Genomic DNA, 22,543 nt, shown 5'->3' on the forward strand with positions numbered 1-22,543 from the left:
TTTTATTGGTTATGTTTTAATTATAATTGTGTGTTTTTAATCCGTCTCTTTTCCATTTTTGTAAAGCACTGTGAACTGCCCTGTGTATGAATTGTGCTATACAAAAAAATCTGCCTTGCCTTGCCAAATATCGTCCTGAGACCCAGCAATGCATTTTTGTCCTCTGTAGGAAAAAAAATCCTCTGTCCATTGCAATGGACATTCCATAAAACAAAAGGATTTGAAAAAAAAAAAAACTGTTGCATTATACTGTTTCCAATCAGGGCCATTATTTTACGTAAAAAAAAAAAAAAAAAATCCAAAACTTTTACTTTTCTTGGTCTTAGGAGGATACAACAGAAAAACAAACAGAATCTTAAATTTATTCCACTGTTTCCTCCATCATGACCAAACTGTGCTAATGTCATTACAGTGCAGATCTTGCTGCGTTACCTGTCCAGCAGGGGACTCTGAGTCCTGAGGACAGCGGCTGGGGAAGTAGGCGGTCTGATAGGCTCTGACAGAGGAGTTGTTGATGTAATCACGGTAGGAGGGCATTGGATGGCGCTGTTCTGGTTGAAGGATCTCATTGGCTGTCAGGAGAGACGAACAGAGGAAGAACTGAGGATATTTTCAGTCAAAATATCCACCTTGTAAAATCACTGTAGTTTAGAATTCACTGGGTTGTGGAATCAGCTTTTCATATTAGATGAACAGATTTGGGAAACTTAAAGGGGCAATATGTATTATTTGTACAGCAAATATAAAAGTAAAAGTATCATCAGAGAGTTCAGAATAAAGAGTTCTGAAGTCAAAGATAACAATGTACTGGATTGTAGAGAATTTATTCATCAGCCCAGGGGATTTATGTGACCACTAGAGGGAGTAGTGAGTCATTCTACCAGTGTCTCATGGCAACAAAAATTAACAAGTGATGAGATGTGATGAAAACAACTTAAAAAAAAACTTTGTAGGGTCAAAGAAAGTGGGAAAGTAATAAAAATATGAATCACTGTTGTAGTTTTCACCACTGGATACCAATCTGAATGAAAACAATGGAGTTTGATGCTGAAATGGCAGTGTTTCCTCTACAAAGGTGAGTTTCATTGAGGCTTATGAAGGTAAAAAAATGTATGATGTCATTATATTTAATAGTTCAGTGTTCAGTCTAAATTGTGACAGTTCTGAGCCTCATTGGACAATTCAGTGTTGTAAGTGTGTTCTGGTTCATGACTTCCTGCTGCTGTTGAGAGTTTGGTATATTAATACAATATATAACCTCTTTAATGCAGTTTGTTTTGACTTATTTTAACTAACTATTTTAACGTACTTTTAACGTAGCTAAAAATTAATGAATTAGAGACAATTCACAGATGGTCCTGTGTGGAATTTAGTTGAAACTATATGGAAAAAATGTTCTAATTTTATTATGACGTCCTAATAACAGATAAGAAAATATTATTGTTACCACCAAATGACTGATGTGATGATGGAAATAATGTCTAAAGAGTCTGAGCCGTGTTTCTGAGTGCATGGTTTATTTACCACCAGATTCAGCCACAATGACGGTGAAGTATCGTACGGCACCGTTGGCATCACTGAACCAGGAGCAGTTGAAACGGAACAAGATGGAGGATGAGGTGACCTTCGATGACCTTTCACTGACGCGAACACTAGGAGGCGGCACCGGCGGCCCTGGAAGGAAACACAACGCACAACGATCAAGTAAAAAAGGAGAGTTGGTGACAGTTCTGGCTCAACACTGTCTCTGTTTTTAGGTGAACTCTCTTTCTTGGGGGATTTTCCACAGTAGACACATTTTTTTCTTTGTCTTTTTGTGTTTCTGTTTTCCAGTCCAGTTGTGTCAGGATGATTAATAATCCAACACAGGCAGAGGGAGAGCGATGTGAAAGATAAAGGTTGTAAAAGAGAGAAGGAGAAAAAAAAAACTTTCCAGGCTGAGTTTTGGGTCACAGTAACTTCCTGAAAAAGGGCAGAGAGAAAAATATCAACAGAAAGTGGCACATCAAGATGAAGAAAAAAATGTTTCTATTTTGATGCTGTGGACAAACAAAGACTTGAATAAGGTTTTGTTTTTTTCATTTTATCACCTTTTGTCCAAGAGCTTTTGATGTCAAATGGGCTGATTTTTTTTACAAGAAAACATTAAAATCACTACATTCAGTTAAACCTTTGTTCTTTTGCTTTATGTAAAACTGTCATCTATCAGGTGTACTTATGGCAGTAACAGGCAGTGGTGGGAGTAATGCATTACAAAAGAAATGCATTACAGTAACAGATTACTTTTTGCTGTAATGCAGTAGTGTAAGGCATTACTAATCAATTTTAACATCCACAAACAACTAACTCTCAACACAAATGTCTTGTAAGCATCCAGACACAAACTGAATCCACTGTAGATATTCACTCAGTCAATATAAATACCTCTGTTCATGAAGATAAGTCATAAAAACATTATCGTGCATCACTGCACATTCATCACCTGAAAGTGGTCATAAAGGTCACTGAGGTCAGCATCACGACTATAGGTGTTGATTTCAATAATTCAACCTGCTTTACCAAATTAAAGTGTGAAACTACTGCCATGGGAACACTGTATAAAGAAGCATAATCCAACTCGTCTCTATTTTCTCCTTACCTGTGTCTCCTGGGTGACCAGACCTATTTTAATGAGGTTTTATTTAAACAGCCAACTCAACCACTGCACCTGAGGCTGTTTGTGTGATACACAACACATGAAACTTAGTGAAGGTTCAGTCCAGTGGTCTGTCTCCCTGTGCAGGTTTTCTAAGTGAAAACACAATTTCCCATGACATCCTTTTAAAATACTGTGGTGATGAGTTATGGAATTCCCTCCAAGAACAAATTAAGACATTTTTTTGTTTTCTTTATTTCCACCATGATTTGTTGTTCTTCTGTTTTCAGAGTAAGTATTGCATATTGTTTGGATGGTTATTATTAGTTTGCTTTGAGTTTTATAGTTTATGTTCCTATTTACCATTCTCATTAAATCTCACGAACGTAATATACATTGATTATATTTGACAAAATTGCTTATTATTTTATTTCTTGTCACACATTTATATCTTCTTTGGTTATCGTGTTGTTGTTCATGCTTACTTGGAAGTTTGACTTTCATTTTTCATGCTTAAATAAAAAAACAAAAAAAAAACCCTCTAAGCTCAGCCCTGTCTTGATTCAATCGCAACCTGAGATGCTAATCATTCATGATCCATCAAACTTTTAAAATATTCCCTCACTGCTGTTATTTCTGTTACGTTAATATTCATTTGTGTCCATCCTAAGGTCTGTCTGACCTTAGTTTCATTCTTGTGAAGGAACCACATCCTCAGCCTCTGTGACTTTTTACCTATTTCTACCTGGATACACAGCCTGACCAAATAGTCTCAGCCTGGATTTAATAAAGCAAATGGATCAGATTCTTCCACTGGATAATTACTACAGTGATTAATATGTTTTAGCTGCAACAAATTCTTTAACTGTAACCGGTGCAGTGGGTAGTTTCTCATTTCTTACACAACCATCGGTTTGCTGATGGGAGAAAAGACTGGACCATGCCAGGATTCATCAGGCTCATTTAACATGTGAAAGAGTGACTCAAGGAGCATGAGACACCATTTTCACACATGGATTGGCCACCACAGAATCCAGACCTGAACCACATTCATTGACGGTCTTTGGAATGTGATGGAGAAGACTTTACACAGTGATCTGACTCTGTGAGGCAACTACCGACCTGAAAAATGTCACTGCATAATCACTGGATGGCATAAATGACACAGTGAAAGTTTCCTGTAATAAAATCTAAAGGCAGTCTAACAAAATATCCTCCTGAGACCCAGGAAAGTAAAGGTTTTGACTTTTTGACTTTAAATTATGGCCTTGATTGGAAACAGCATGATGTTGATGAAAAAAATGTATGGAAAGTCCTTTGCAGTGGACAGTGTTTTTGTCTTTTTAAGTGAAGCTGTAAAACTCTTGTCCCCTACAGAGGACCAAAATCCGTTGCTGGGTCTCAGGAGGACATAGACATGTTCAGACTTTTTCCAAGATTTGATAAGTTAAGTTTCTGGTGAAGAGTAGGACTGTGTCTGTGAACTCACTGTCAATCATGGTAACAGTGGTGTGTGTTGCTGGTGGACTCGTCTGACCGGCTGATGACACTCTGACTGTCACAGAATATTTCCTGTACGCCTCCAGGTGGTCCAGCATAACCGTGGTCACGCCCCCTGCCAGCCGCAAAGCCGAGGTCAACTCCCCGTCATCGTGGCGCCGACACTCGACCTCATAGGAGTCAAAGTCGGAGACAGGAGGCAACCAGGAGCAAGAGAGAGAGGAGGAGGAGAGAGGGAAGCAGTGAATGGACTTCAATGGAGATGGACCTGGTGGAAGACAGAGAGGAAGAAGAGGGGGATGAAAGGAGGTATATAAGGAAGGGAGAAGACAAGAGAGGAGGAATGGTAAGAAGAGGGAGAGTATGAGGAAAGGAAAGGAAAGGAAAGGAAAGGAAAGGAAAGGAAAGGAAAGGAAAGGAAAGGAAAGGAAAGGAAAGGAAAGGAAAGGAAAGGAAAGGAAAGGAAAGGAAAGGAAAGGAAAGGAAAGGAAAGGAAAAAACAACAAGAGGAAGGATGGCAGAAAAAGAAGTGGAGAGACAAGGAGGAAAAACTTAATTTAATCTGTTTTAATATTCTCTTGTTGTAGTCACCTTTAGGGGAATACACAATCACTGTGAACATTTCAGTAAACTAACAAACACACCTTTGGAGTGTGTGGTCAGTGATAAATGTGTTCAAACTAAGGCTTCTTATTCTGATCAGACAATGGAAACCTCTGTTGATAAATGTGAGCAAATAGGAAGAAGGTGAAAGAGTACACATTATTCACTGTGATAAGATCAGATCTCATGATAAATATATTTATTTGAGCTAAACAAGGCTGTGGGCTGTGAAAAGCATTAACCTAATCTTAAACAATAATCACTGCATTAAAAATGTGCGATGAACATCAGTATCTTTAACCCAGTGGTTCCCCAATGTTTTCAGCTTGAGTCTCCTTAAAGTTTAAAGAATCTTGATATTCCACAATCAAGTCTGTATTCATACTAACTCTTTCACCATCTAAACAATGTTCCTGAAAGTCTGTTTTGTTCTGTCTTTTACATCTTGTCAACATTTCACCATGTTTAGTCTTCTAAGGTGAATTCATCTTGTTGTGTATTTTACTTTTTCTTTTTCTATCTTATTGCGACTTTTACATTTTTATGTGTTGTTAAAAGTCTGTCATTGTTGTCTTGTTACATCAACACACATAAATCTTCAAGATAACACTCTTCTACTAATTTAATTTGGGAAATAACTTGACACATTAAATAATTGTTATGTATTATATTCTGACAGTTGGATACCCAATTTAACTAGAAGCCCCCGGCCCCAAGATTGGGAAATACAGGTTTAAACAAAAATTATCACAAATTTTTAATGTATATTAATGTATTTTATCTTGTATATAAAACACATTATTGATGCTAAATTCTCAAGTCTTGTAACTGAATATCTCCAGATGTGTCTGAATTGTTATATTTAGATGCATTTTAAGTACATTGTCTCACTACAACAAATAAAATGAAGTAGTAGAGTAAAACAAACTGTTTTCTGACCACATGTATTAAGACACACAAAGCTGTCTTTTCATGTATTTTCTTTTTGACTGAGCACAAAAAAGACAAATTTAAGTGAGTATTCACCACCCAGTTCTGTCTGCTCTGTGTCTTCATCTTGTTAATATTGACCTCAGCTGAAAAGAAATGTGGAGACCACAAAGAGAAACTAGGTCACTATATTCATATTTATGAGTGTGTGCCCTGATTTTTTATTCCTTCAGGCGATCACTTTCAATGCCTGCGGTCAAAACTTCACAGGCAAACAGCATGTGATTGAAAATTGATCCAAAATATAAAGTGTCAAGCAGTCAGAGGATTTGCTCATGTTTACAGTCAAAGCTTTTGTCATGTTGCCATCTGGTGGTGACAATGAAAAAGACATCCTACGACCAGAATTAAAATGAAAAGAAATATAGTTTACATATGGTTTCCATATTCAGATCCATTCAGAGCTGTGACCTAATCACCACCTAACACTTTTGGATTGAACTGTTGGTCATACCTTATTCTTATCAACCAATGGTGAATTTATCCAAAAAGAAAACAGTTTTATTTCTTTTGTGGCCAGGATAAATAACAGACAGAAGTGTAAAACTTGATGAGAGAAAAAATAATCTGTACCTATTTTATATATTATTTTGGTATAATTTTGATAACCAATCACAATCACTGAGTGAGATTCTTTTGCAATGAAATTCTGACACAGAAGAAGTGACAGTTGATTCATTGTACAAATAATTGTCAGATTAATTACTAATAAAAATTATAATAAAATGGTATTGGTAATAATCAGTACAAATTACCTACAAACACTTATGAATGACTACAACCTTTCTCCACAGGATAGATTTCCTGCAGAGAGTCCAGTGTTTCCTTGTAGACCTTTTAAATTACATTAGACTGAGAGTTAATCGTGTATATTTCCCCAAATTCACCAACAAAATATCATGCACTGTTGTCAAGTTGTTGCTACAACACTGTTAGCTCCACCTACTTGTCCTGACACTCCTCTGGATTGGCTGGCTCCTGGCAGTGGGTTCGCCCTTAGCTCCGCCCCCACTAACGGTCATCACGGTGAAGTTGTACAGTCGCCCCGGAAACATCCCGCCCACAATACACCCAGTCAAGTGGGTCTGTGTGACTGACAGGAGGTTTGTAGGGGTCCACTGCAGACTGAAGTTGTCATAGTCTCCAGAGGCGGGGCCAGACCATGACAGCTCGATGGTGTCATTGGTCGGGCCTTGTTTGACTGAAAGGTGTGTAGGAGGGTCTGGTGCTGGGAGTTAAAAACATGTATATACTTGTTAGTACATTTACATTACTACTAATTACAACAACAAATATTTATCTGTTGACTTACTGGTGCGTCCCAGCACAACAGCTCTGTTGGTCTGTTCACCACTATGACTGATGACCTCAGTGCGGTACAGCCTACCAGGAGTCAGCCCAGGGAACGTGTGACTTGTGTGCTCCGCCCCCAGGGTCTGAGATCCCAACGGAGTCCCAGACGCATCATATAGAACCACCTTCAGTCACAGAAAGACAACATGTAAGAATAAAAAGTCTTCAAACTATACCACATTAAAGCAACCATCTGTGTGCCCTTTACCTGGTAACTACTCCACCCTCCCTCCCCGTGCTGCCAGCTGACCGTCAGTCTGTCTGTCCGTCCTGAACTCTGAACCTGAAGTGATGAGACCGGAGATGGGACTGAGGAGGAAAGGGAAAAGACAGACAGAGTTAATGGTGGACAAAATGAGAAAACATAACAAGCAGAAGGAGCAAAGGGAGAAATAGTGAAGATGTAAAAAAATAGGCCATTTGAGATGAAGATGAAGACAAAAACAACGAAAGGAAAAGAGATGTAGGAGGCCATGAAAAGTAATGAGAAGGATTAAGGAAGAGAAGGTGATGAAGGAAAAAGGGGAAGTGAAATTCAGAAGGCACATAAAGATAAAACATAGAGGTTTTACATGAGTGAGATGAAGTATGGAAAGGGAAATACAGGGACACTGATGATATTTTAGCTCCAATGCTTGTACAGGTCCAATCATATAAATGTGCAGTGTCAGACCTGTTCTGGCCATCACTGAGGAGTCACTGCTCATTCCTCTGCTCCAGCTAACCACCTGCAGTCGGTACAGACTTCCTGCTCGCAGACCAGAGAACACACAGCTGTCTGCAGTCGGGCCGACTTTCTGCAGGTCCACCAGTTCACCCACAGCCTACACACACACACACACACACACACACACACACACACACACACACACACACACACACACACACACAGATTACTGATTTGGTTAGAATTACAAATTACACCATCAATAACTTACTGAAATATTCATACGGACATATTAAGCCTGATAGTCTGCCCACCTGGTGATGATCCTTCCTGGTCTCTGCAGCATCCTGTTTGTGGTTGGCTGTTGCCTCGACAACGCTGTAAAGCGACAGGTCATAGATGTCAACATGGCCAACAGAGGGACGCCAAGAGAAGGAGAGCGAGGAAGTGTTGGTTGAAGTGACTGTCAGGTTGCTGACAGCAGCAGGACCTGGAAGAAAGACAAAGAAGCAAAATGCCTGATATTAAACATTACTCAAGTACTTGCTTTAAGCTGTGACTTAAATATGATATGATTTATACAGAAAATGTTAGACAACCTGATTAAAGACAGTAAGAAGTGTCTATGTAATTTCTACTTATGGGAGTTTCTGAAAACAACATGCACAAATATCAGGTTGGGTTCTAGTTCCCATTTGGAAAGTCCAATTGGAAGTAGGATTTTAAATTTGGAAATATTCCTACTACAATAACATGGGAAACCGACTGAAATGTTATATTTTAGCTAAGTGAGACTGTGAGGGAGCTTTTATTGTTGTTTCCAGAGTTTACTTTATTACAATTCACCTGTTGTAACTGAAGGTGATTTTAATATTAAATATTAAAATAATACCTTCTCCACCTTTCACATTGAAAAAGTCAGAATCTCTGAATATGTAAATATTGTTAAACTTGGGTATAATCATATTCATGCTGGTGGAGAAAAGCTGTTTCCTCTCCTAAAAGTCCACTGAGCAGTTATTACTTAAAGGGTATGTTTTTTGGTCTCACGTGTTTGTCCTTCTGCTGTTGCCTCCTGTGATGCGACGCCACCGCTCAGCGTGACAACTTGCACACGGTACCACTTCCCAGCTGTCAGACCTTCCAGTCGCTCACTACGGCTCTCTGAAACTACAGACCGATTCATCATAATGGCACCAGCCTCATCCTGCAGCTGCAGACTATAGCCGTCAAACACCCCCACCGGCCTCTCCCAGGTGACAGTGAGGCTGTGGGTGGTGTGGTCATTATCAGCCTGCAGGGCCGTCACTCTGGCTGGAGCTGGAGCAGAGTAAACACAACAACATCACCTTCAATTATCAGTTTAAGATTAAGGTTAATGTAAGTAGATTTCAGAACAGCTGCAAAATAAACGTGTAAGTTTTGATGAATATGAGTTTATCTTTAAATACAAAACGATCAGTGTCTCACCTGTCCTGCCACTGGCTGTGTTGCTATTGGTCAGCTTCCCGCTCAGTGACTGGACATTCATGGTGTAGGTCTGACCTGGGATCAGATCCATGAACTCAAGTGAAGAGATGTGTTTGGGGACAGGACGAGTCTCAATCACAACGCCGTCCTGCACAAAAGTGACAAGATAGCCATCATTTATCATCAGATATCATCATTTATCCTGTTTTTCACAGTGTATTACTTATTTCTGTCAACCCTCAAATGTGTGTTATCATTTTAACACTTTAAAAGGACCCTGATGCCTCCAAGAAATCTCTTTTCTACCTCTCTTTTCTTTTCTAATTCTCACTGAAAAACACTGATTTCTCTTTTTTCTTGGAGTCAGTCTAGTCTCCTTGGCTTTATTTAGACCCTCTAATAAGTGTACTAGTGGTCCTTTGGTCAATTATTTAAGATTTTAAGCCTAACACAAGCTTTTAATATCTGCTAGACCACAACTTCATTCATAAACCTGGTCTGTTATCTGTACAAACCAACATTATGTCCACTATACAGCATGTAACACTGTTGAACAGAGGATGTGTTAATGGTTTGTAAGCAGCCGACATTCCAAGTTAAGTTAAAGATAAAATTTCATTAACAGTCGCTATAGCAGTGTTTTGAGTAAGTTAACATAGTCATAAAAGTAGGTCACAAGCCAAGAGTAGCATGACGGTGCAATTCTTTTGTTTGGTCTGTTGTGTTTAAGGTCAAAAGTTGCTGCTTAACTTGAAATGAAACATTCTATTTCAATAAACACTTGCATTCTTCCAGGTTGAACCCAAAGTAGTAGTAGTAGTAGTATTTTTACCGTATTAGACAAGGAGACAATGTACATGTCCAAGTCTCCATCTCCAGGAGTCCAAGAGACCCCCAGCCCACCCAGAGAGTCCATCAGTCCGGGCCGAGGGTCCAGACGGAGGTTCCCCACTGCACTGGGAACTGGAGAGAAGAAAAACAGGGTGAAGATCTGGATTCACCAAACAGGACTCAGGACACTGCACAGACAATCACCTCACCTGTCCGCCCTTCAATAAACTGTGGCCTTTGGTATGGCCCGCTGAAAGTCGACACCACGATCTTATAAAGGCGTCCAGGGGTCAGGGAGGTCAGACGGTGATGTCGCACCTCACTGCCCAACGTGACCGGAGGGAAAACTCGAGTGTCATTGAAGAGCAAAGTGACCTGGACACAAGTGATGGTACTGTTAAAGCTACTTTCTGAAGATCAAAACCACTCACTGATGTTGTTAAATATAATCTGAAAATAGCAGATGAGCAGCAAGTCTTTCCATAATTAATTAACTGAAAAAGCAACATTTTCGCTTTTTCCATTTTCTCTCGAGGTAAAAAATAAAGAATTGATAATATCACAAAACCACATTACATTGGCATTTGGTTTTATGTTTTGTTTTGTTTTTTCTTACATCCAGAAATTTTCTTTATTGTCTTTTAAATTTATTTCAATTTCTGCTCAGTGCAACACATTGTGAATCTCAAAATTATTGCGAAAAAATACTTTAAGTAGCATCTGTGTGAATGTTTTCACTATAACCATAAATTTCATTTTAGGAGATTGCATAGTCTATAAAATAATGTTCCACCTTCTGCTTGATTGTACAAATATTCATAACATTAATGTTAATGGTAATGTCTGTCTAAGGTAAATAATTAATCAGTTTATCCTTTACATGTTAAGCCTCAAAGACCTAAACAACAACCAAAAGCATCTACTGATCTAAAATATTTAACAACTTTTTGACAACTACATCCTATCAATACATGTCAATAATTGAGGTCAAATGCAGTTTGTCATCTTTTTATGTTCATCAGATATGACAGATTTGGACGTTAAAAGGCTCTGCAGTGAACATCAAAACACCATCACCTTCTGCAACATTGATTCACCAATAAAACCCATGTAGTTTGAGAAACAACAGTGGGTGCAGGTGCTTGTTGTTGTTTTCAGTAAATAATATATTTTGCTGAATAAAACTGGTTCAGTTTTCTCTGTTACCTTTGAATTAACTCTTACCTTTCATGAACACCTACGTGGTCAGTAAATTAAACGTAGGAAAATACCTGCTTTTCACTGAAAAATGCAAAATGCAGGGGATTGTATTCTAATAAATGTTGATAAATCTACCCTGAAACATACAAATGCACAAACAGTACAAAACACAGACCTCATAGTGGTCAACATCTCCAGGGGCGGAGCTCCAGGTGATGGTCAGATCACCTGTACCAGCATCTCCTAGCGACAGATTCCCCACAGCAGCTGGAACTAAAGGAAAAAGAGCATTCATCTTCAGATTATTGACAGAAAACACACACATCCCCTTCTGCAGGTGAGCATCTTAACTCATACTCACAGGTGCGTCCATCGGTGGAGACGCTGCTGACATAGCCACCGCTCCAAGTTTCCACGGTGATAGTGTAGAGTCTGCCTGGTGTCAAAGATGAGAAGACGCACTCATTGTGTCCAGCAGAGACGCTCTTGTTCTGAAGCACACTGTGGTTGTAACGGATCAGAACCACATAGCGGTCCAGGTCTCCAGCTGCATGACGCCAGTAAACCTACACATACCACAGGACATGATATACACCGACAACAACCATCATGGTTATAGCTTTAATGCTACTTCTACTAACGTTAATGGTACAACTGGGTTTTTACTACCAACATTACTGCATAAAACCATAATAACAATAACTTCAACTATAAACTCAGAGAGGAAGAAGTGAAAGGACAAAACCACAAGGCCAAACACATGAAAGACCCAGAAGAGGAGGAGGGTGAACAGATAAAAATAACAGTTCCTTAAATCAAACAAGAGAATGAAGGTGGTAAAAACAATAAAAAAGGTGACATCACAATCCCAAAATTGAAGCAATAAAAAGAAATAACCAAAGCAATGACAAAAAGATAAATTAAATTCAAATAGGATAAAGGTTTTTGAAATTAAATAAATTAAAGGTTTTTGAAATTAAATAAATTGTTTTTCTAACTGATTTAATCAGATTCTGCTTTGAGATGCTTTTAAGGAACACTGTTATACTTTTAGTACCTTTTGAATTATTGATGGTGTTTTATATGTATGTTCTTAGTTAAGTGATTTATGTATGGTTTCAGAACTGAGTTTTATTATGTGTTTTATGTATATTTTTAGTGTGGATGTATGGCTGTGATTTCTATATTCTGTAACTTCTGCTGCTGCTGTCTTGGCCAGGACACTCTTGCAAAAGAAATTTTTTATCTCAACAAATTTTTTCCTGGTTAAATAAAGGTTAAATATGAAATAATAAAAAATAAAAGACATCATAATGACAAAGTAAAAGTAGTAACACAGTAAAAGACAGTATCCTGCCAGGAAGTTTACTGTAACAGTGAAACAACAGAATTGAATTAAAGGATTAAAAACAATCTCATAAATACATGTCTGTAAAAAATGTCATTTAAGGTTTGGTTATGTTACCCACTGTCTTTAAGTCAGCCATTCCTGAGCCAAGGTCAAGTCCTTTAAGTGTCTAATATCTTGTTGTAATAGACAGTAAAGGGATTAAACCTGTGTTGCTACACAGCTGATGTCAGTGTGAATCTAAACATAAGTGAACACATTGTGAACACATTGTGAACACACACCTTGAGGAAGTCATCCCTTGCTGAGTGAACAGCTGTGGGGTTTTGTACAGTTGCAGGTTCTGCAAAACAAAAAAAGAAATGTTGAGATAGGAATTTGATTTGTTTTTTTAAAACCAAAAATGTACATATAAACAGGACCTATATACAGTTAAATCGATTCTCCTTACGCGTTCGAGCCTGTACAGTGGTGGCGTTTTCCAGGCTGCCGCTCCTTGTCACTATGACAACAGAATACAGGCGCCCGGCAAACAGCGAGCTAAAGGAGCATTCCGGTGGGGAGGAGTGAGACACGGCCAGGGTGTGGACCATCCGACTGCCGTCCTGAAGGTGGACCAGGTAGCTGTCCACCACACCCACCGCAGGACGCCATGACACCTGCAGAGCATCTGACCTGCCGCCATTGGAAGCAGTTACCCTGGAAACGGATGCCGGGACTGAAACGAAGATGAGGGTGTCAGTAAAGAGGAATTATTCTAATAACAAATTCCTTAAAAGGTCTTAAGTCAGTCATCAAACCCATATGTAGATATTGTTATAATAATAATAATAATAATAATAATAATAATAATAATAATAATAATAATATGGGTATACTGAACATTGAACATTGGGTTTTTTTATTAAATGATGTTTTTGGATTTACTTTACCTCTGTGTTACATTATAATGCTGTAAGTGTTTAAGGTTGAGAGCAGTAGAAATACTTTTTTAAGCTATGGGTTGTTTAACCCTTTAAGACCTAGGACTGTTTTGTGATGACCATTAAATGACTTTTTCTCTACGTTTAACCTTTCTTGAGTAATTTAAAACCGTTTATTATGATATTCTCCACATTTGCAGTATCGTCGTATATTTGATTTTCAGATCATGTAAATGTTCATAAAACCTCCATGAAACTGTACTTTGAAAACCTCAGAGTAAATTTAAAAGTTACTGTATCAGAGCAGAAAAAAATGAAGAAAAAGTAACTTTCAGCAAAATATGTCATTAATTAAATGTCAAAACAAACATCTACATCTACTGGCATTTGTCAAACTACATGGGTTTGTCATTAAAAAAATCAGATGTGGATCACATGCAGGCCAAAAAGTCAGATTTGGTCGACTTTTGTCTGCAGTGTGAACATAGCCATTGTATTTTGTATTTTCAACGTATGATATTTCAACAGTTTGATGAAAACGGCAAGTTTCTTGACATGTGAAATTATGGTTTAAACTGACAAACATTACGTGTAAATAATGGCCCAATTCAGAGATCAAAAAATCACTTTCTCTCATTTAAAATACAAATTTTTCTTCCAAAATAAGGTCCATGGGACACAACTGGAAGGGGCAGGACTTCAGCTCTCTATCACAAACATTCACAATCTACATATTGCGAGGAACTGGACAGGAAAGTTTTCACTGGACAGAAAAGGGATGAAAAACTGTAATCTGAAAAGAAATGAAAGCTGTTGGACAAATGTAGTGGAGTAAACAAAAAAAAAAAGCAGTAATGTTATTAGTACTATTTGCAACTGAGGCCTAGTGGAGTAGAATTTAAAGCTGACATGGAAATACACCTGTAAAGTAAAACAGACTGAATTACATAAAAGCTGTGTAGTGTCATACACCTGAGGTCACTTCTAACAGTTCAGAAATCTGCTGCTAGAGTACACCCCTCATCTAACTTTTACATGGAGAGAATAGAAGGTTATCTCAGGAGGCTGAAGGTGGACTTTGTTATTGTTTTCACCAACTTAGTTCTGAGGTGCTGATTGGTCGACACAACACACACACATTCACTGTCCTGAAAATAACTGGGACATTCTGTAGGAACACAATAGGTGCTCTGAGCAGGAAAAGGTGTACACTTGTATGTGTATGTGTGTCCGCAGGAAGTCTTTGAGTGGTGCAGTGGGAGTGTCTTTGTGTATGTGGAACATTCCAGGCCTCATTTTTGACATTTTAGCTATTGTTCTAAAACCTCTCTGATGTTATCACACGACACACACACATACAGTGAAAACAGACACATTCATGCTAATATCTACGTTATTATGTGTGAAACAATCCAAGTTATCACCCTGTGAATATATGAGTATACGTTTGCATGGTTACATAAATGTACCCTATCATTATTTGTCATAAAACTACACCACTACACCTCTGTTAGTTGTGCATGGAAGAGCCTGTATTCCCAAAGACACATCTACTTCACAATAATTAAATCACATATGTAGGATTGATAGAAATCCTCTTCATGTGGAAATTCACTGTTGCTCATAAAGTTCAAATAATTTTGTTTCTAGACACAATTCTCTTTTTATTCATATTTATACGCATCATTAGTCATCTTTGAACTGGTATAATGATTACATACTGAGCCCCAGTTGCACGTTATCTGCCAATAATAAATCACATTGGTACAATAATTACATGAGAATAGGTAAAAACATTTTATTCCAACTTTATGGGCAGCAATGGACAATATCAAATGTATGAGAGTAGAGATGTATTTTTTTAATTCATCTTTTCAGTTAACTCAAATTAATAATAACTGTCTTAGATACATAGAGGTACTTCTTTTTCCTGAGACATTAATGTATTAGATCTACAGCTGAAAAATAATAATTAACCCAGTAAGTGCTCCTAACTGAAAAAAAGAAAGTAATAGTCACAATCTATCTCATGTACTTATACCAGGATGCGATGAGGCGAGAATTTCTAAAGTTCGTTTATGTTCTGTTCTGTTGGTTGTTTAGTCGAGAGGTCAGTGGGTTTTTCCGTTTTGAAGGAAAACAACAGAAGTCGCGTATGGGAAAACTGTCTCTGCACAATAAGACCGGCAATCAAACAACCTTACATAATGGGTCAGTGAGTGTGTGTTGGTGTACTATGAACATTTGTATCTGGTCACCTTTCATATAAATAGACACCATGTTCATAGTTGCTGGTGCAAACAAAATCCTATTTATCAATATTTTTGTTTCTGACAATTCATAGAAACCCCCATCAACATCAGAGTGAACCCTGATAGCAGTTGGAAATTAAGAGTTGTTTGTGTTGTACAAAAATGAAATGCAATGCTATCTTTTTCATCCAAAATTCTCTACAGATGAGATAGTATTTGAAAAAAGACCAGTATCTACCCCCTGTGAAATACAAAAATTAATGTGTGTTTGACTGATGACCCATAGGTTTTCAACTGGGCAATGATGAAAATCAGTTAAATTGCTTTTCTCAGAACTGATGGCTGCAGTTGGTTTCCAGTGGACTTTCTCTCTTTTGCTTTCTGGATGTTGCTAATGTATTATCCTTTGCCTTTCCAAATGTTTGTACAGGTAATTATAATAGTGATGTTATTGTTTACAGAATAATGCAACATTTTTTTAAGGAGGCACCCAAACCCCCACCCAAGTCTACTACATGAAAACACTGGAAGTCACACACATTAATGTTGATTTATCATCATGAGCTGGAATTATATATGACTTGAAACAAATCAGCAACTTATGACGTGATCTTTCTTTCTCTTATTAGTTTTTACAGATTTAACTCATTGATACATGAATGTGTCAAATAATGCAGGACTCATGTTTGTGCAGTAAACAAACAACTGCATGTTCAGAGGAAGAAGGATAACGAACTGAATATGTAGGTAGGTGGGGTTTCTCACCAGTTCGTGCCTCCAGACTAGTTGTTTTGGACTGGACTCCTCCACTGACAGCAGTGGCCTGCAGCCTGTAGAGGGCCCCAGGTGTCAGATCAGTGAGCATGAGAGAGGATGAACCCGCTGGCACGCTGTGGTTCTGAACTACAACACTGTGGAAGAGCTCAGGTTAGTGTCTCCTCTGCATAAATAAAACCATTTCTGAACATTATTTCATTAAAAGCCAGCACAGACTGATTTACACACATACACACCTATCCTGAAGTAGAGTGAGTGTGAATGACTCTACATCTCCTGGTGGTTTTTCCCATGATGCTCGGAGGCTGTCAACCCCTGAGCTACTCAGACTGAGGGTTGTCAGTGCCATAGGAACTGCAACAGGGAGACATGCACAGTTTCACTTTCTATTAACAATCACATCTAAATAACATAAAGTGCTCGCACTTGAAAGCCCTTGGCCTGACTGGTGAAAATCTTCAAAATATTGACTGTCACTGATATGTTGATTTGCAATATGTAAAATGTTTGAGACTGTGAAGTAATACTGGAGTTGGTTTATGCAATAGATGTATAAAGGGATCCAAGATTTATCTAAAACAGTACATACAGAAGTAAAGAATTAATGTAAATGAACTATAAGTATAAGCGAAACAAGTCTAAGAGAAAGAAATATACAATGAGAAATTATTTAAACTGTTTAGATACTTAGCATGTTAAAGAGATCATGTGAGTTGGTGTCATGTCTTTAATGGTGAATAAGAAATAAATGTGAACGACAGAATCCACAAAGAGGGATAAGTGTAATAAAGATTTGTTATACTGAGGCTTGATTGTGATTTATGAAAGAGAAAACATGTCACGGAAGTGCAAAGGGTGCGTTTCAAGTTTATTATACAGATATTTTTATTTATCTATTTTATTTTTATTGTATTTTTTGTCTGTAATTTGTCGCCCCCTCCAGCAGATAGTGCCCTAGACAGCTGCCTGTGTTGCCTATACCCAGAGCCAGGCCGGACTCTGACATTACATTATTAACACTAGCAGCATTGTACCCCTGATGCCATTGTAAGATAGTATGAGAGGCTAAAATGCTCCCCTGTGGTGCAACAGCGGCATTGTACCCGTGGTGCCATTGTACGATAGCATGAGAGCCTAAAATCGCCCAGAATACCTCACAACATTTGAATACGGACATAAAATTGTGCATAGTAGATAGTCAGGTAATGTTTCTATTCATTTGGCAAGTTTGGCGGTGATCAGGCCTGTGAAGGCTGAGGAAAATCTGTACAAACGCCCCCCCGTGCTGCAACATCGATCGGACAACGTGCATTATATAGTAGGATTCGCATTAACATTAGGGTCATTTTCACAGGCTTGAGCTACATATTAGAGAAAGTTTTTGTTGTTTAGTTCCATTTCTCTCACCCATTCCTCCACTCTATTGTCTCCACCGTCAAGCCGCAGTGAAGCTGGACCAGAAGTGGAGACTCCAGTGTTTGTTTTTCCAAATGATGGTTTACAGAGGCATTTTCATTCATCCCTCTTTTTTTCTAAACCATGCTGTGCACTGTCACATCCAATTTGAGTACGCGTTGAGTCTGGTCCAAATACATGAGGACATGCAGATATCTGTGGAGTGTATACAGCTGACCCAGGCTAACTCTGTGGGGGCCTGCCCCTTAGTGGTCTGACTTATCAGTGCATGGCAAAGTTTTTGGACAGACGGACACACGGATGACCAAGTGATGACAATACCCTGCGGCCAGTGTGGCCAATGGTAAAAACCACTGACAGTCAGAAGAATTCCATTAAATTTCTGTCTGAAACTACATCAGCATTTTTTTTCCTACATTCATTTTAGTCTTATTCAACCACTTTAATGGATGTTCTATAATCCTATCAATTATTGCTCCATTAATACATTTTACAGGCTGATAGATGGTTTTCATATGCCATGCGACCTGTTATTGACAGGTGTGATTGACAGGCTGAGTTGGACTCTCAGAGCTTCTGTTTATTGAATAAAACATTTTTTCCCCTGAAAGCTCTGCTGTAGGTGTGGTTAAGGAGATAAACCAACGAGACACACATATGTTTCATGGAGTTCTTATTCTCCTCAGCCTCACAACATTTTTGGTAATGTTAGCATTAAATTGTTATTGTAGTCCATCACTATTATGCATTACTGTTACTAACACAAGTGTATTACATGGAATTATTGAACATATCATTTGCTAGTGAGCAGTGGAATCGGTGTTTTGTGTAAGGTAGCGTGGTGCTAACATTAGCTTAGTGAATTTCTCATATTCTCACATTTGGCTCCAAAAAAGAACACAGCAATGATGATCACATGCCAGACTTGAGGCTTTAAAATGGTCAGCAACCCAGTAGGTATCGTCACAGAGGGCATGTTTACTTCTTTTATATAGAATATGTTTACTACATATGATTACGACACTCCTGTATGATAACTTTAACCATTTACAATGAATGAAACACCAACAGTGGTGAATTTTAAGACTCACACACCTGTCTTCCCCTCTACAGACACAGAAGTGTTCAGTTTCCCGCTCCTGGTTGTCACAGTGATAGTGTAATGTCTCCCAGGTGTGAGCACATTGAAGGTGCATTCCCTCATGTTAGGCTCCACCTCCCTGGTATTCACAGTTTCATTACCTAGGACATATTAAAGAGATAACTGGTGTAGAGGTTCACTCGTGACAATTTCCAGATTTTATTTATGATTTAGGTGGGCTCAATGGTTACCATGGCGAAGGGTCAGGAAGTAGCTGTCACGTGACCCAATGGGAGCATGGCTCCACATGGCACTGATTGAGGTCTCGTCTGCATGGCGAATGTGGAGGTCCAACACTGGAGCAGGAGCTGCATAGACAGAGACCAGATGTGTTCAGGTTTGTCTGGACTATATTCACTGGTTTATGACTGTTACAGGTCAAGTAGAACATATATGTAAATACCATTATTGCATATATATAGATATATAAATAAAATTTGATTGAGTGAGTGATTTGATTGGTTTTCCCCTGTAAGTCGCTTTGGAAAAAAGCGTCTGCCAAATGCATGAACATAAACATAAACATAAACAACTATATATATATATATATATATATATATATATATATATATATATATATATATATATATATATATATATGCAAGTATTTAGATCTATGAGGGTTCAGTATTTATACTGATCTATTGTTTAACATTAACTGTGGTGAGTCTCTAAACCATCTTCCCATAGGGTGCAGGTCAGGCACATGATTAAATTTTTTGTTTATCAATGAAGTCTGTTAAAACCAATGGGAACTTCAAGATGTCTGTTTGTGTTCACATGGGCGTCTATGCAAGATTTCCATCTCAACAAAAATATATCTGACCTGTTGATCCTTCACAGATACTATCAGCCGTCAGTCCTCCACTCTCCACCCTCAGCACAGCTTGGTACAACTTTCCAGGAATTAGACCTATCCCTGGGAAGCTGAAGTTGAGCACTTCCTGGCTGACAGTGGCATTCACTAACTGCTGGGATCCATCGAACAGAAACACCCTGTAGGTCTCCCAGAAGCCAGCAGGGGGTGACCAAGATAGCATGAGACCACCAGAGGAGGACTGAGACAAGGTAAGGTCGGACACCGCAGCTGGTACTGAAGACAGGACAAAAATCAGAATCTGAATCAGAATACTTTATCAGTCTCAGAGGAAATTGTTGTGTCTTATAGTTACTCCATGCAAGTACAAGGTAAGAAAAAGTATCAGGAAAGAAATAATCAATATTACAAAATAGCTTATATACAGTATACATAGATAAAGCTCTAAATACACTCACACACACACACACACACACACACACACACACACACACACACACACACACACACACAGATAGATAGATAGATAGATAGATAGATAGATAGATAGATAGATAGATAGATAGATAGATAGATAGATAGATAGATAGATAGATAGATAGATAGATAGATGGACTATATTAAAACTCAATTAGAACAGCAATTTGTATAATATGTACAAGACGAATATCAAGATAAGTAAAAGAAATATACATAATAATAAGCGTGCAAAACATTGTTGTGTGTAATTAATTGTGTGGTTATAAGGAGGAAAAATAAAATGAAAAAAAAGGGAGAAAACAGAAGAAAAGAAGAGAGCAGCTCCTTACCTGTCCTAACAGTAATTTCTGATTGGTTTGTCAGCCCTCCACTCTTTGATATTACCACCACCTGATAGGCCGACCCAGGAGTCAGGTGATCACTGGTGACCTGTGTTGCATCTGGAGGAAGGGTCATCTCCCACAGTTTGGTGCCATTCAAAGAGATAGTTACAACGAGTGCATCCAAGTCACCCTCAGGCTGTTGCCAGGAGAAATGCAACTGATCACTCATGCTGACGTTGTCATCACTGGTCATGTGGGAAACTGCAGAGGGAACTACAGAAAAGAAAGTCAAACATACGTACATAGAACTTCTTCATGTCTTTCCTCCTTTCTGTCCTCTCATCACTTGTCTTGTCTCTACCTGTTTGAGCCTCAATCGTCCTGCTGTTTTGCAGTCCGCCAGCCTCCGTCACCATGGTAATGTTGTACAGCCTTCCTGGGGTAAGGTTTTGGAGTGTGAGTTGTGTTGCTGTGCTCTCCACTGTCTCATTCCTTAAAAGACCTGGAAAAAACAAAGACACTACTGTCACATAAACATTTTGAGATAAACTACTTGTCAGAGATTGTCAATCAAGAAAAAAACAGGTAAAAAAGGATTCAAAGCTGCAGTACGTAGGTTTTAGCAGCATCTAGTTGCACAGATGGAATATAACAGTATTAACTAGAGAGTGCAGACCTCCGCCAAGGCAGATCAGCCCCCCCACCCCACCCCACCCCCATCACCACTAAAATTTAATCATTTGTTCCTTGTGCCTGTATCAACATTTCCTGAAAATTTCATCAATATCCGTCCCTAACTTTTTGAGTTATCTTGGTAACAGACAAACAAACAAACCCCGATGAAAACAAAACCTCCTTGGTGGAGGTAACTATGTTGTGATTAGTGTATATTCAACTAAAAACAAGACTCACTGTGTTTTTATAACCTTAGAATGAGCCTCCAACACACAGAGTGGGTTACCTTTCATGTTGCATTGCCATGTTTCTGCAGTAGCTCAGAAAGGACAAACAAAACACTCTGGCCTTTTCAGGTGTTTCACAATTTTGTGGAAGATGACACAAGCCATTAGATGCTACTAAATCCTGTTCAATGCACCTTTAATTTAAAACCTAAGAGCATGTTTCTCCTCTTGGTAACTTCATCTCAATTGCATGTCAACACTGTGCAAATCTAAAAAATCATAACATTTTGCTTGTGGGTTGGACTTAAAAGATCACCATGTCACCAAAAATTATAAGATTCAGCCTTTGGAGATCATGAATATTCAGTGGAGATTCTGAGAAAATACAGCTTCAAATTTCATGGTCGAAGATTCTTAAAGATTGTGAACTTGAGATACCACATTTTAATAATTAGCATCTCTTTAAATCCTTATATGGCCCTTGTAAAACATTTTTGGTGATGTACCATCATGTCTTGTATAACCCTGTTGTTCTTGTGCATTAAACAAGGCAGATGTACCTGACTGGCCTTGGCTACTAAGATGCTCCCATAGCTGCATCCTGAAGCGCTGTGTCCTTCCGGGGCCGGCCCGCCAGGTGAGGCCCAGGCTCCTGGAGGTCCTGGAGCTCACTGCCAGCCCACTCACCGCTGACGGCTCTAATGACAGACACGTACACAAAGAGTCAAACACTGGAAATAAACAATGGATCTGGAGATGGCAAGCTACAATTGGATTAAAAACTGCTCAACACATTATTAAAACCTTGGAGGATAGCAGTGAATCAACATCTTTGAGCAAGAAAAAAATATTAAATGACTGTGATCAAAGCTCAGTTAAAATGTTTGGTGAAATAAAATTATAAACATTAGAACT

At 38.5% G+C, this 22,543-nt stretch overlaps 1 protein-coding gene across 1 annotated transcript in view; it reads right to left on the reverse strand.

The window, feature by feature from the left end:
• The window catches only part of ptprb (protein tyrosine phosphatase receptor type b), a 44,654-nt gene that overhangs the window by 11,327 nt on the left and 10,784 nt on the right, over positions 1 to 22,543 (reverse strand). The window contains exons 3-26 of the mRNA XM_030148973.1: positions 22,189 to 22,326; positions 21,088 to 21,228; positions 20,733 to 20,999; positions 19,933 to 20,199; positions 19,298 to 19,414; positions 19,061 to 19,207; positions 16,786 to 16,903; positions 16,538 to 16,683; positions 13,049 to 13,315; positions 12,882 to 12,940; positions 11,611 to 11,815; positions 11,425 to 11,522; positions 10,259 to 10,424; positions 10,051 to 10,181; positions 9,219 to 9,366; positions 8,799 to 9,068; positions 8,063 to 8,238; positions 7,755 to 7,905; positions 7,290 to 7,390; positions 7,041 to 7,206; positions 6,675 to 6,956; positions 4,125 to 4,403; positions 1,525 to 1,674; positions 433 to 572 (exon numbers count right to left, since the gene is read on the reverse strand). Coding sequence (XP_030004833.1) covers positions 433 to 572; positions 1,525 to 1,674; positions 4,125 to 4,403; positions 6,675 to 6,956; positions 7,041 to 7,206; positions 7,290 to 7,390; positions 7,755 to 7,905; positions 8,063 to 8,238; positions 8,799 to 9,068; positions 9,219 to 9,366; positions 10,051 to 10,181; positions 10,259 to 10,424; positions 11,425 to 11,522; positions 11,611 to 11,815; positions 12,882 to 12,940; positions 13,049 to 13,315; positions 16,538 to 16,683; positions 16,786 to 16,903; positions 19,061 to 19,207; positions 19,298 to 19,414; positions 19,933 to 20,199; positions 20,733 to 20,999; positions 21,088 to 21,228; positions 22,189 to 22,326 — 4,130 coding nt within the window. The remainder of the gene's footprint in view (positions 1 to 432; positions 573 to 1,524; positions 1,675 to 4,124; positions 4,404 to 6,674; positions 6,957 to 7,040; positions 7,207 to 7,289; positions 7,391 to 7,754; positions 7,906 to 8,062; positions 8,239 to 8,798; positions 9,069 to 9,218; positions 9,367 to 10,050; positions 10,182 to 10,258; positions 10,425 to 11,424; positions 11,523 to 11,610; positions 11,816 to 12,881; positions 12,941 to 13,048; positions 13,316 to 16,537; positions 16,684 to 16,785; positions 16,904 to 19,060; positions 19,208 to 19,297; positions 19,415 to 19,932; positions 20,200 to 20,732; positions 21,000 to 21,087; positions 21,229 to 22,188; positions 22,327 to 22,543) is intronic.

Source organism: Sphaeramia orbicularis, chromosome 12 (assembly GCF_902148855.1).
Source record: "Sphaeramia orbicularis chromosome 12, fSphaOr1.1, whole genome shotgun sequence".
Lineage (NCBI taxonomy): Eukaryota > Metazoa > Chordata > Actinopteri > Kurtiformes > Apogonidae > Sphaeramia > Sphaeramia orbicularis.